The sequence below is a fragment of the Balaenoptera borealis genome, assembly GCF_965194805.1.
Source record: "Balaenoptera borealis genome assembly, chromosome: 5".
Classification (NCBI taxonomy): domain Eukaryota; kingdom Metazoa; phylum Chordata; class Mammalia; order Artiodactyla; family Balaenopteridae; genus Balaenoptera; species Balaenoptera borealis.
In genome coordinates this window covers 145,436,661-145,451,956 of record NC_138862.1, presented here as the reverse complement: position 1 = coordinate 145,451,956, position 15,296 = coordinate 145,436,661, and the positions used below count along the sequence as shown (strand labels likewise).

The window sequence follows — 15,296 nt, the reverse complement described above, 5'->3', positions numbered from 1 at the left end:
TTTCTCTTCTTCTTCTGGGATCCCTGTAATTCGAATGTTGGTGCGTTGAATGTTGTCCCAGAGGTCTCCGAGACTGTCCTTAATTCTTTTCATTCTTTTTTCTTTATTCTGCTCTGCAGTAGTTATTTCCACTATTTTATCTTCCAGGTCACTTATCCGTTCTTCTGCCTCAGTTATTCTGCTATTGATTCCTTCTAGAGAATTTTAAATTTCATTTATTGTGTTGTTCATCATTGTTTGTTTGCTCTTTAGTTCTTCTAGGTCCTTGTTAAATGTTTCTTGTATTTCCTCCCTTCTATTTCCAAGATTTTGGATCATCTTTACTATTATTATTCTGAATTCTTTTTTAGGTAGACTGCTATTTCCTCTTCATTTGTTTGGTCTGGTGGGTTTTTACCTTGCTCCTTCATCTGCTGTGTGTTTCTCTGTCTTCTCATTTTGCTTAACTTACTGTGTTTGGGATCTCCTTTTCACAGGCTGCAGGTTAGTAGTTCCCGTTGTTTTTTGTGTCTGCCCCTAGTGTTTAAGGTTGGTTCAATGGGTTGTGTAGGCTTCCTGGTGGAGGGGACTAGTGCCTGTGTTCTGGTGGATGAGGCTGGATCTTGTCTTTCTGGTGGGCAGGTCCGCATGTGGTGGTGTGTTTGCGATGTCTGTGACCTTATTATGATTTTAGACAGCCTCTCTGCTAATGGGTGGTGTTGTTTTCCTGTCTTGCTAGTTGTTTGGCATAGGGTGTCCAGCACTGTAGCTTGCTGGTCTTTGAGTGGAGCTGGGTCTTGGCATTGAGATGGAGATCTCTGGAGATTGTCGCCGTTTGATATTATGTGGAGCTGGGAGGTCTCTGGCAGACCAATGTCCTGAACTCGGCTCTCCCACCTCAGAGACAGAGGCCTGACACCCGGCCAGAGCACCAAGACCTTGTCATCCACACAGCTGAGAATAAAAGGGAGAAAAAAAGAAAAAAAGAAAGAAAAAAAATAAAGTTATTAAAATAAAAAATAAAAATAAAAAAATTTAAAAAGTAATAAAAAGTAATAAAAAAAGAAAGAAGAGAGCAACCAAACCAAAAAAGCAAATTCACCAATGATAACAAGCAGTAAAAACTATACTAAAAAAAACAAAAACAAAAAAACCAACAGACAGAACCCCAGGACAAATGGTAAAAGCAAAGCTTATACAGAGAAAATTACACACAGAAGCAGGCACATACACACTCATAAAAAGAGAAAAAGAAAAAAAATATATGTATTGTTGCTCCCAAAGTCCACCACCTCAATTTGGGATGATTCGTTGTCTGTTCAGGTATTCCAGAGATGCAGGGTAGATCAAGTTGATTGTGGAGGTTTAATCCGCTGCTCCTCAGGCTGCTGGGAGAGATTTCCCTTTCTCTTCTTTGTTTGCACAGCTCCGGGGGTTCAGCTTTGGATTTGGCCCCACCTCTGCATGTAGGTCACCTGAGGGCGGTCTGTTCTTCGCCCAGACAGGACGGGGTTAAAGGAGCAGCTGATTCGGGGGCTCTGGCTCACTCAGGCTGGGGGGAGGGAGGGGTACGGATGTGGGGTGAGCCTGCGGTGGCAGAGGCTGGCGTGACGTTGCAGCAGCCCGAGGTGCGCCGTGTGTTCTCCCGGGGAAGTTGTCCCTGGATCACGGGACCCTGGCCGTGGCGGGCTGCACCGGCTCCCGGGAGGGGCGGTGTGGAGAGTGACCTGTGCTCGCACACAGGCTTCTTGGTGGCGGCAGCCGCAGCCTTAGCGTCTCATGCCCGTCTCTGGGATCTGTGCTGATAGCTGCAGCTCGCGCCTGTCTCTGTAGCTCGTTTAGGCGGCGCTCTGAATCCCCTCTCCTCACGCACCCCAGAACAGTGGTCTCTTGCCTCTTCGGCAGCTCCAGACTTTTTCCCCGACTCCCTCCCGGCTAGCTGTGACGCACTAGCCCCGTTCAGGCTGTGTTCATGCAGCCAACCCCAGTCCTCTCCCTGGGATCTGCCCTCCGAAGCTCAAGCCTCAGCTCCCAGCCCCCGCCCACCCCGGCGGGTGAGCAGACAAGCCTCTCGGGCTGGTGAGTGCTGGTCAGCACCGATCCTCTGTGCGGGAATCTCTCCGCTTTGCCCTCCGCAGCCCTGTTGCTGCGCTCTCCTCCGTGGCTCTGAAGCGCCCCCTCCGTCACCCGCAGTCTCCGCCCGCAAAGGGGCTTCCTAGTGTGTGGACACCTTTCCTCGTTCACAGCTCCCTCCCACTGGTGCAGGTCCCATCCTTATTCTTTTGTCTCTGTTTTTTCTTTTTCCTTTTGCCCTACCCAGGTACATGGGGAGTTTCTTGCCTTTTGGGAGATCTGAGGTCTTCTGCCAGCGTTCAGTAGGTGTTCTGTAGGAGTTATTACACATGTAGATGTATTTCTGATGTATTTGTGGGAAGGAAGGTGATCTCCACGTCTTACTCTTCCGCCATCTTGAAGCTCTTCCAATATTTATTTCTTGATTGAATAGTTGTAGGCTGTTCTAGCTATTCTGGTGACTATATATAGCTACTTTTTGGGCTCAGTCAAAACTGCAGTTTCACACTATATTATAAAAGGTACTAGATTTTCAGTAAATAGACCTGTGTTCTCTTTAGAACATAAAAATTAGAGCCTGAAAGATAATTTTGTTGTTAAAGAGAAAACCTATGTTATGTGTCCATATACATTTTAGTTTACCCCTTGGTAGGTTATTTAAATTTGATTTTTTGGTTAATTTTAGACTCTTTTTGATCAGAACAATGCTGCAAAAAAAGAAGAGTCAGAAACTGCAAACAAAAATGATCCTTCAAAGAAGTTGTCTGTCGAGAGAGTGTATCAGAAAAAGACACAACTTGAACATATTCTCCTTCGTCCTGATACGTACATTGGGTCGGTGGAGCCATTGACACAGGTAATTATTAAATTTTACTGAAATTAGATGTATTTCTACTTCTTAGTACAATTTTGTAAGTATATGCTCTGTGAGTACACAATTTCATGTCTCTGGTAATGACAGAAAGTAGGGAGAGAGATCTAAGAGGTAGAAATGTCTTAATTTTTCACTAGAAATTAAAAAAACTGGGAGCTAAAAACTATCTGAGAAGTATAGAGTATAGAGAAGTATACAGTAAAATGGTGCTATGTGAACTTTTTAAAAGTTCTGAAGTTCATGCTGTGGTTTATTTTAAATTCTAGAAGTTATATATACACATTGATGGCTATTGTTTAATGCTTACTATGGACTTGGTTTACGCATAGCAGTTTTTTTTCTAGCAGTTTTGTGAAGCAGGTACTATTATCTCCATTTTATAAATGAGGACACTGAAGTTTAAATAATTTAAGTAACTTGCTCAGACCTCTCAACTAGTGAGAGCTGGGATTCAAAGCTAGGTGTCTCTGACTCCAAAATCATGCTGCATTCATACTGTTTTACTCTGTGCTACTTATACTACAGAAAAATATAATGTGTGAAGTAAAAGTGTAAAGTAAACATAATTTTTTTCCTATTTTATTTAAATACTGTTTCCAGCAATTTTTGGTGCCTTATATTAAAGCTGACTTTATGTATGAGTAAGAATACAGACTTGATACAAAATGAACAATTTCTCAATTTTGAGGCTATTTAAATTGAAGATGAATACAGCGAGGTTGACTGCAGCTGAAGTAGTATGTTTTTCTACTTTGAAGATCTAAGTATTTACAGACTAAATGACAAATATGGGTTTATGCTTTGTAAAATTGATGTTAAATATTTTTTACTCCATAAGTTCTTTTGAACTTTTCTCTCAATGCAGCTCATGTGGGTGTATGATGAAGACGTAGGAATGAATTGCAGAGAGGTTACCTTTGTGCCGGGTTTGTACAAGATCTTTGATGAAATTTTGGGTGAGTACTTGCTTAAGATTTAACGCATCTGTTTCTATTGATATCATTATAATGTCCCTATATACGTAAAGCCAGACTTATACATTTTAAAGGCATATCTCTGGTTTTTATGCTGAGTATAAATGTTCTTCAGAAAATCTGTATTACCTGCTGTAATATGTTCATATCTCTAGACATCATGTCTTTGTGTTTCGGTTTGTTCATCTGTAAAATGCATGTGTTGTATTTGATCAGTAATCCCAGGGTCATTTTATGGTCCTGTATGTGCAGTCGTCTCGGGGCTGCTCACATCCCAGTCAACAGGGGAGGGCACGTTAAAAATATAGATTTCAGGGCCTGATCTTGCACATTCAGTCGGTTTGAGTTGAGACACATAAAAATGGGTTTTTCACCAACACATTAGGTATTTCTATTGGGCAACTAGGTTTAACAACCATTGTTCCAAATACCTCTGTCCTTTCCAAATCACATGATTAGTTAAATCGCAACAAAGTGTGGATACCTAATTGACTCCTAGGGCAGGCTTGCACTTTGGAAACGTTTTTAGCCAAGGATTCTCTATAGAGACTCATCAGTGCCACTTGATGTTTCCTACCAGGGTTGTTTAGGTCTCTCTCTCTCTTTTTTTTTTTTTTTAAATTATTTATTTATTTATTTAATTTATTTATGGCTGTGTTGGGTCTTCGTTTCTGCGCGAGGGCCTTCTCCAGTTGCGGCAAGTGGGGGCCACTCTTCATCACAGCGCGCGGGCCTCTCACTATGGCAGCCTCTCTTGTTGCGGAGCACAGGCTCCAGACGCGCAGGCTCAGTAATTGTGGCTCACGGGCCCAGTTGCTCCGCGGCATGTGGGATCTTCCCGGACCGGGGCTCGAACCCGTGTGCCCTGCATTGGCAGGCAGACTCTCAACCACTGCGCCACCAGGGAAGCCCTGTTTAGGTCTCTTGAAGCTTCTTTTGGTCTTTGGGAAAAGGATAGGAGAGTAAAACTGGTTACTTATGTTTTGTACTTTTCACTCTTGTCTCCCAACTATCCGCCAGTTTTACTTTTAGGTTACACAGTGTTTATCAGGAGCATATTCCTTCTGTGACTGAAGTTCAGTTTGACAGCTGGCTAACCACTGAAGCTGTGGTTAATGTATGCAAGTATTATCAGTTATAGTTCATAGGATTTAAAATTTTGATTTCTAAGGATGCTAAAGAGTGCCTTTCTAATTCAGAAATAACTGGTTTCAGCTCAATCTGTCTATAAAATCACTAGTTTATTGAAGGAGAGCAAGAGAAAGTAGTTATGTGTTGCCAAGATAAAACATAGTTAAACTCGATATTTTACTTTTAGACCTGGATAGGGGATTGTAAACTGCAGATGTTTGTTTTTAATTAATTTGTTTTTATATATCATAGAATCATCCCCGCCTCCCCGTTTTGTGGTAGAAGACATAACCGTAATTTGGTGTGATATAAAATTTAAGAATATTATTTGGAAAATAAGATTTTGTATTAGAAGTTAGTGGTATTATTTTCATTAACTATTACCATATGTAAATGTTTATATTAAGCAGTGATGCACATGTAGCTGATGTTTATTTATGTATGCCCTTGTATGTTTATTTATTATAACTTTTTATATATTTTACTACTTATCAAAATATTTAATTTTGTAGTTAATGCAGCTGACAATAAACAGAGGGATAAGAACATGACCTGTATTAAAGTTTCTATTGATCCGTAAGTATATTTCAAGTTTAATTTTTTATGCTAAGTTGTTTTATTCAGATGTTCAACTTTGAACATTCCTCAAAGGAATAATGCATACAGTTAGTACTCTTGAGTTTCTTGTTGCTTGAGACCTTGTTATTTTTGCCTCTTTTGTCCAGAATGCTACCCTCTTATAGTTTCCTCTGTCATTCATGATCTTTTTCTCCAAAGTATTCAGTACTTCCTTATGGGAGCGCTTGGAGACCATTTTTCTCCCTCTGATGCTGTGGATACTGTTTCAGCTGCTTGTATAATCAATCTTTTCTTATTTTTGCTTTGGTACTCAAGGCTACGGGCTATTGTTAGTACTATTCCAGTTATATTATGGGTTAAATTTACTTTTTCATAACCAACATTTGGACTTTTTCATTTATAATATTTGTAAATTGGGAACTGCTGGTATTATAGAATATATATACCAGGTGTTCAGCTGATCACTACAGTGATTTTTTTTTTTTGGAGGACTGAGGGGGAGTGAAAATAATAAAGTATTTCTAACTTAAAACTTTATCCTGTTTTCACCAGTATGCTTTTGTGAGATATTCTGTTACATTTATCCTTTATAATTAGTAATTTAGCATGATTTTAAGGTTTTTCTTTAACATGAAAATTTAATAATTCAGTTATAGCCTTACTGTCAGTAATCTAATTTTAAGGACATGGTTAAGATAAATGATATAGTAAAAATATAATTTATATTTGGTTATACCATGAAGTTGACTGTATCTTATATGAAAATATTACCACATAACTATACTGTTGAAGTTCTTGGTTTTTCTTTTTCTTCCTTTCTTTTTTTAATTTGTTTTTCATTTGAATCATTTCTATAACAGATAAATTCTTGAGAATCTGTATGGTAAGATGTACAGGACACTTGCAAGTTGCAACTTAGGCAGACATTTAAAAGGAAATTTTGGCTGCCAGGATTTCTTCCATATTTAGGAAATTATCAGTTAAAAATGGTATCATTTATTATGTTTTAGGAGAGCTAGTAAGGAGTAATAGATGTTGAATTTTTGATATCTTTAAGCTTTTTTAAAAATCAGAACTGAAAGACTCTGAAAACTAAGAAAGAAGGCCTTTTCTTAAATACATTCATGGTGAACATGGTTACAATATTTGGTTCTTTTATCTTAATTGTTTTGACCACATTGATCCAACAATGTGGACTTAAAAAAAAAAAAAGATTAGATAGAACCCCATCATAACAAAGTGATCAAGAAGTGAGCTATAAAACAGCTCTGTAGACCAAATAATGACTCTTGGTGGCAGGCTTTACTTGAAGTTTATTACAGATTTGGGACAAAGTAATTCTATGTAACTAGTACCTTTATTGCTCTCTTTCTAACTCCCTTTTCATTCAGCAGACATTTTTGTGTGAGTATAAGAGTGTCATAGAATTATAACTAAATTTATTTGGTTCTTAATGGCAATCAGATAACAGTTTCTTTTTTCTTATTTATCTCTAAGTCATTTTAACTGCTTCTGCTGGAAAGTTCTTTTATTTCATATAAAATATGTATATAAAACAAAAATTCATAGTCTACTATTCCAAGGAAAAAAGGGTGAAGGTAGTATATTTTTCACCTCTCCTTTCCTATTTTATTTTGTTTATAAATTATTGATGAGACTCTTGAATCTTTCTCCTGCTTTTAATTAAAATATATATTTTATACACACACATACTTAAAATTGGCAACAGACAACCATTTGGGGACATGTTGGTGATCCTTATATTTTATTTGTTAATTTTAACAATAACATTTTGACTTTTGTGAATATTCTCCCATAAAATCTTTCCTTATGTTTTTCCTTTACTACATACATTACAGAATTCATGCTACTTTTATTAAAATCAATTTTATTTCAGTGATGCAATTTTTGCTTAAGTTAGATTTCTAAATTAAGAAGTCATTTTAAAGCAGAATTCAGATGGGGAAAAGTGCCGTTAGGCTGTTTATTTTATTGACCCATTTTTCTCTGCTGTCCGTTTTTTATATTCTTTGGGTTTCGTTCTTTCTAACATTTTTGTATAGCAGGTTTTATTTTTCTTTGTGCATGTGTGTACATGAACTCTTTGTGTAAAAGAGAGGTTAAATTTTGACAGTTCATGGGTTAAGTGTAGAGGATACACAGCACAGTTTAGCTCTTATTCCTCTTTTGATAATACTCTGTGATAATACTCTGTGATAATACTCTGTGATGATACTCTGTGATAATACTCTGTGACGTGGGAATAAAGTGTAAGTAAACAGCCACGGTTGTAAAACAAAAAAAGCCAACAACAAAAAAGTAGGAACGGATTAGCAAGGGATGCCAGGCAGAATTTGGACAGCAATTCTAGAAAGAAAATTTGAAGCAACTTCTTACAGGGGAGCTTAAAACCCATTAAATAGTATAACATAATGGTTAGTTGTTATTGAAACAACTTATTTGTTGGCATCTATTTGATTAAAATCAAATAACCGTGGAAAGCACATTAATCAGAGTTCTGTTTCTCTAGCTTAAGTATTCTTATTTATTCAGGGTTGAAACTCTTAAAGCTGTAGCTTTCAAAAAATAATACACACTCGTACTGAAATATATGTACACATATGTATACATTTTTTAAAAATCGCCTTCTGTATACTATTTTGTATCTTTCAATTTTTATTTGACATACTGTGGGCAGCCTTCTTTATTAACTTATGTAGATCTACTTAATTCTTTTTCATGTTCCTAAGTATTTTATTATGTCAGTATGTCATCATTGTTTAACCTCTTTCCAGCTAATGAATATTGGATGTTTAGATTGTTTTCCAGGTTTCTCGTTAGCTTTAATTATTTCAAAACTTTATTTATAGCTTATTCAAGGATATCATTCTTTTTCTTAATACTTCTGTGAAGATTATTGATGGAGCAAAGAATATAGTTATAGAATTCTGAATCATTGTTTAGAGATTATAGAAATAAGTACCAGATCTAGGAAGTGAAATAGATTGAAATTTTGTAATAGGTGACTTTGATAGAAAATTTCAGTTTCATACTCATACAGGCTTATAGAATGTACTTGATATCAAGCCTCATTTTTTGAAACTGTGATGAAGATAACGCATTTACAAAGTGCCTATTTTAATTATAGTACGACATATACTAAGTAGGATGAAGAAATTTTAAGGGTTTTCTCATGAGTTTGTTGACTTTTTGTGTCATTCTGAGATGTTTAGTATCTGTAATTTTCCATGCATTGTCTTTCTTCATTTCCTTCAGAATTCTTCTCTATAGTTTTAAACTCCATGAAGTGTCTTGTAAAAAAAAAAAAAAAAAAAGGTGCTTAATAAGTTACAGGTTTTAAGCCCAAGCTAGGAACTATTTGGAAGTCTAAAAAAGTAATGCAATACACAGCCCTTGTTTCTAAGGCCCACTATTTTGACATCTGCATTTAGGACACACAAGGTAAAGTACAGTAGCTAATTTGAAACCATTACATACTTAAATATTCAGCTGTGTATTCTGTAGAGAGTGTTTACCCACAAGTGAGCTAACCTAATTATGTCCTGAGGTCCCCCTTAAATACTTTAGATTTTTTTGCAAGTTTCAATATAAGGAGGGTTGGGAAACATTGTTTTAGGCTGGGTAAAAGGCTTGTGGGAGAACTGAAGTCGTAAATTGATCCTTGAAGTTCAGGTAAAATTTGGCTAGACAAAGAGGGAAAAGGTAGTATAGGCAAGGGAAAGACCAATAAACAAAGAAATGGAAGAATTGGGAATGAACGTGGACAAGTAATAAAACTGACCTGCAGGAAAATAGCATGCATGTTGCAGAATAGTGGTAGTTCAGTTTGACTCTAAGTAAGGATATGGATAATGGGCCTGGAACATGCAATAGAAGACACTTAAACTACTGATGTGTTCTGGAGCAAACAGTAGTGTGAGGAGAGCTGTGGTATCAGAATATAGTTAAGGGGAGTGGCTAGCTCTGTTTTTTAGCAGTGTTGCAGTAACAGTATTTAAGGTGATGCTAATTTAGACTCCTATACTGGCATTTGGAATGAAGGAAGGTCGGATACTGCTGAAACGAATCTAATAGAACAAATTAATGTCTTGATGACTAAACGACCTAGAGAATGATCAGGAGATATGAATAAAAATGATATCAAAATTTGAGTCTCCGCGATTCGGAGAGTTGAACCTATATTGTAGAGCGAGAGAAAGAAGATGATGTGTTAAGTTATTTTTTAGTTTCTTTTTCTTAAACTTTTAAAAATTTAATTAATTTCCTCTTGGATCTTTGATTTTCATTTTGGCTTTTATAACATTTTTTTTTTTAGTTGTAATAACTACTTCTAGTAACTCTAGAGAGATTAAGCTATGTGTGTGAGTGAAACAGTGTGTCTAAGAATAATTGTGAATCAGATTGGCAAATGGTAGCTTTTTAAGGTAATTCTCAGTGAAGCTGTGTTTCTTTGCACATTTGGCTAAGTGGGTAAAGGCATCGTATACTACCCTGAAACAATAGGGTAGGCAAAATTTTCCATCAGGACCATGGCCTACGTCAAGTTGCTGTTAACTGTAGGAACCTCTACTCCATACCATTTAGGACTAAAATAGATGGTTTTCTGATTGAAAAACCTAAAAGACCTAAAATAGGTAATACTTAACGTATTTTAAAACCATTAAAGTTAGTTTATAACAATGACTGCCACAATACAAACAACCCTGTAACATTTAGGCGGAGAATAGAGTACATTTCAGGCTGTTTTTCCTTTTCTGTCTGCCCTGCTCAGCAGTCAGGTAGGAAATAAAAATGGCCCTGGACACTGGCCCTGCAGAGCCCGGGTTCACAGGTGGTTGACTGGCAGGGTGAAGCAGGAAGATCATGGCTAATATGTGTGAAAAGAAAATGAAATTGATAGCTGGCTTCTTATAAAAGCTTCACTGCTTTTACTACTGAGAAGAGTTTCTTTTCCTGAGAAATGTTGCAGTATTACCTGCAGATCTTAGTGATCCTAATTTGAGTTATGACTCAGGGATAGAAATGTGCGTCCTCAGCAAGTATTTTCTTGGAAGACGAGTGAGTGTCTCCCAATTGGTAATGGCTGGCAAACTCAGGTTTATTCTGGGTTACATTACTTTTGATGTGAATTAATTGATATAGCTTATAACTATTTTAAGCTCTAAACTCTGCTTATTTATTTACAGTGAATCTAACATTATAAGCATCTGGAATAATGGGAAAGGCATTCCGGTAGTAGAACACAAAGTAGAGAAAGTTTATGTTCCTGCATTAATTTTTGGACAGCTTTTAACATCCAGTAACTATGACGATGATGAGAAAAAAGTAACAGGTAAAGTCTGATTTAGGCTGATCAGAATTTTTATTGAAAAATATTGCCCTCTCTTACTCTTTCTATATAAAATATTACAGAAAAGGAAATCTGTATAGTTTTATTATGAGAAAATCCTTTTCAGAATTAATATATAAAAATCTATCATGTTTAATTGTTTTCTTGGTTATAGTCTGATAGAGACTTAACTCTCGTAGTACGTTGACTTCTGCTAGAACTTCTGGAGCTCTAACCTGGCTAACGGTTTGGGTTTTGAATTAGAGTCCTGATGAAAATAAGATGTGTATGATTCCTGTTTATGTGAATTTGTTTTTACATAAGCACCATGTCTTTTGGTATCAATTAAATTGCTTTTAAACTGATTTCCTTAAGAGGGTCAAGATTGAAAGTCTAGACTCTATGAATAGAGTTGAAAGTGCTTTGACCAAAACCAGATGTTTTTCCACTTATTTACATTTCCTAAGTAGATTGATAATTTTTTTTTTCCAAAACCAAGGCTCTAGGAAGTTATATAGATTAAAATTTTGTAATAGAGAAGTAACTTTGATAGAAAGCTCAGATTTCATACATAGACTTACTGAATTATAGGAGATACAAAGCTTAATGTTTTTGAAGTTGTGATGAAGATAATGAATCTACAAAATGCATATTTTAATTTTACTATATGTGCTAAATCTTAATTGTATTTTTCTTTAAATGAAAAATCTAAATATACTTTGCATTATCATCAATTGATTATTTCAATAAGTGGAAACTGTTTTGCAACAGACCTGCTGTATGGTAGGTGAGTTAACAGTTTCTTTAAAACCATTTTCATTAAACCTTTCACATTTAATTGTTTTTACAGGTGGTCGCAATGGTTATGGTGCAAAACTTTGTAATATTTTCAGTACAAAGTTTACAGTAGAAACTGCTTGCAAAGAATACAAACATAGTTTTAAGCAGGTATGATAGAAATGTGCCTAATTTTTTTTTTTTTTTTTTAAATAATCGTGTTTGTTGCTTTGCCAAGATAATAGACCTTAGATAAATTGCAATGATACCTATATAACTTTTTTTAAAGCATTAAGCAAGTAATCAGAGTAAAAAGACTTAAGAATGCCTGGGATATTTTACATAAACCTATCTTTCTCCTATTCCTTTAAAACAAACGCTTTACTTAACAGACTTTTCCTTTAACCTATTTAAGCAATAGGGAAAATGTCCTGACCCTCATAGGCAGATTGAAATACATCCGCTTAGCATGTTTGAAAAATTCCTTGTTGATTCATCAAATTTACATTTCAAAATTTTATATTTCACTTTTGTAGACCTTTGAAAATAGTTTGAAAGTTTACGTAAGCTAAAATAATTTTGTCAGGAAAAGCATCATACCTTTTTATTTTTGTAAAATTCTATATGGTCATGTTGAAGAATTTGAAAGATGTTTAACTAACAATGTATAAAGTTGTGCAGTTTATTTTGCTTACTTTCAGCATGAGGTTATAATAGTAGTATTTAAAATTTTTTCATTTATAATATCAGTTTTAAGAATCTGGTTTGTTGTGAAGCTGGAAAACGGATATAGTTGTGGTAAATGAGTGTTATCTCATTAGCTGAGTCTTTATGTATTATCAAATATAGAGGCATTATAGAAACATTTGAATATTTTTTCTTTTAAAGACATGGATGAATAATATGATGAAGACTTCTGAAGCCAAAATTAAACATTTTGATGGTGAAGATTACACATGCATAACATTCCAACCAGATCTGTCCAAGTTTAAGATGGAGAAACTTGACAAGGACATTGTGGCTCTCATGACCAGAAGAGCTTATGATTTGGCTGGTTCATGCAAAGGAGTCAAGGTTATGTTTAATGGAAAGAAATTGCCTGTAAGTGTCTTCTAAAATAGTTAATGCTTTGTTAATTCGTAGACAGCTTACAGTTAGATCTTGCTTTTCAAATCTAATCTGTTAATTTCTTTTAACCAGTGTGTTTAGATGATTCACATTTAAAGTGATTATTGATAAATTTGGATTAAAATTTACCATCTTGCTATTTATTCATTGTATTTGTTGTTTTTCTTATTTCCTTGTATCCTGCCTTCTCTGGTTTTAATTGAGCTTTTTTTTTTATGATTCCATTTTATCTCCTCTATTTACTTGTTATTATACCTGTTTTTAAAACGTTTTTAGTGGTTGCCCTAGGGTTTATAATACACATTTGTAAATGATTTGAGTCCACCTTCAAATAATTTATCACTTCATGTGTAGTGAAAGGACTTTATTTTTTCATGGAAAGGCATTCTATTTTAAATATAGAAGTGTGTACATGTCAATCCCAAACTCCCTAACTATCCCTCCCTCCACCTTTCCCCCGCCGGTAACCACAAGTTCATTCTCTAAGTCTGTGAGTCTGTTTCTGTTTTGTAAATATGTTCATTTGTATCATCTTTTTAGATTCCACATATAAGTGATATCTTATGATATTTGTCTTTCTCTGTCTGACTTCACTTTTATGATAATCTCTAGGGCCATCCACGTTGCTGCAAATGGCATTATTTCATTATTTCTTATGGCTGAGTAGTATTCTATTGTATACATGTACCACATCTTCTTTATCCATTCACCTGTCGATGGCCTTGTTTCCATGTCTTGCTGTTGTGAATAGTGCTGCTGTGAACATAAGGGTGCGTGTATCCCATGTGTAGTGGAAGGACTTTATAACAGTACATCATACATTTCAGTTTTACATGTGCTATAAACAACAGAAGAAGAAAGAGAATGAGGTGGAAGAAGTATTTGAAAAAATGATGGCAGAAATGTTTCCACAACGAGTGATGTTGTTGTTAATGCTTTAAGCAGTCAGTTATCTTTTAGAGCAATTAAAAATACAATAAAGAATTATATTTTAGCTTCATTTATTCCATTTCCAATACTGTTAATTTCTTGGTGTGGATCTAAGTTTTTGATCTCAATCATATTCCTTCTGCCTGGAGATTTTCCTTTAATATTTATTTTCTGTAGAATAGGTCTGCTGGCAATAGATTCCCTCAGTTTATGTTTGTCTGAGAGAGTCCTTCTTTTCCTTCACTCCAAAGGATACAGAGTTTCACTGAATGTAGAATTATGGGTTGATAGTTTAATTTTTTCAATACTTTAAAAATGTCACTCTGTTGTCTTCTTGCTTGCATGGTTTCTACTGTAGTTCATATCCTTCTTCCTCTGTTGGTAAAGTGTTTGTTTTTCCTCTGGCTGCCTTGAAGATTTTCTATTTGTCTTTGGTTTTTGAGTATGCTATGCTTAGGTATACATATGGGTTTTTTTTGTTGTTGGTTGGTTGGTTTTTTTGGTGGTGGTTTTTGGTTGTTTTGGTACTTACTCTGTTTGGTGTTTTCTGAGTTTCTTGGATCTTTTGTTTGGTGTCTGTCACTAATTTTGGAAAATTTTTGGCTCTTATATCTTCAAATATTTCTTACATGCTTTTCTTTCTTTTCCTTTTGGTGTTCCAATTATGCATTTATTGTAGGGTCCCAAGCTCTTGGACGTTTTGCTGTGCTTTATTCACTCTGTTTTCTCTTTGTGTTTTACTTTTAATTTCTATTGCTCTATTTTCAAGTTCATTGATCTTTTTCCTCTACTGTTTCAAGTCTTTTGCTGAGCCTGCCAAAGGCATTCTTCTTGTTTTCTACTGTGTTTGATTTCTAGGATTTCCAATTGATTCATTCTTAAAGCTTCTGTCTCTCTGCTGAAGTTGCATATTGTCTGCCTTTTCCACTAGAGACTTTAACAGATTAGCCATAGTTATTTTAAAGGTCTTATCTGATAGTTAAAACATCCGTGACACATCTAAGTCTGGTTCTGATGATTGCTTTGTCTTTTCAGACTGTGTTTTTTCTTGCCTTTTGGCATGCCTCGTAAGATTCTGCTGAAAATCAGCTATGTTGTATAGGGTAGTAGATACGGAGTGCCTAGGCTCTAGTGTGAGGGTTTATGTTGATCTGGACAGGGACCGGGCTGTGTTTGCAGTCTGTTGTTGCTATGCGCACCAGATACTTCAGATTGTTTTTTGTCCCTTCTCTTCGCTTTGAGCCTTCCCTTGGAGCTGCCCCTCAAGGAGGGTCTGTCTCGTGTAGCTCTCCCAGCTGAGAACCACTGTTGTTATCGGAGGCCTTCTAGCCCGGTTGTAGGTTGTGGAGACCCCCACGTGTGACTAAAGCTCCGGCTTCAGAGCGCACAGTGAGCCCGTGTCTCAGGGGTCTGGCATTCACAAGAGTGTCTGCCCCGCCGCTGGAGGTGGGGATTGTCCCTTTGTCCTCTGTTCTCTTGCCCTAGTTGCAGCAGGTAACCG

General features: G+C 36.0%; 1 protein-coding gene across 3 annotated transcripts in view; it reads left to right on the top strand.

Moving 5' to 3' along the window:
• Window positions 1-15,296, top strand: part of TOP2B (DNA topoisomerase II beta) — a 66,909-nt gene that overhangs the window by 18,102 nt on the left and 33,511 nt on the right. For 2 of the 3 annotated variants that reach the window (XM_082392614.1, XM_082392612.1), the window contains exons 2-7: window positions 2,738-2,908; window positions 3,792-3,882; window positions 5,544-5,607; window positions 10,818-10,963; window positions 11,811-11,908; window positions 12,626-12,838. In XM_082392614.1, the coding sequence (XP_082248740.1) occupies window positions 2,738-2,908; window positions 3,792-3,882; window positions 5,544-5,607; window positions 10,818-10,963; window positions 11,811-11,908; window positions 12,626-12,838 (783 nt within the window). The remainder of the gene's footprint in view (window positions 1-2,737; window positions 2,909-3,791; window positions 3,883-5,543; window positions 5,608-10,817; window positions 10,964-11,810; window positions 11,909-12,625; window positions 12,839-15,296) is intronic. The other variant, XM_082392613.1, reaches the window with a different exon arrangement.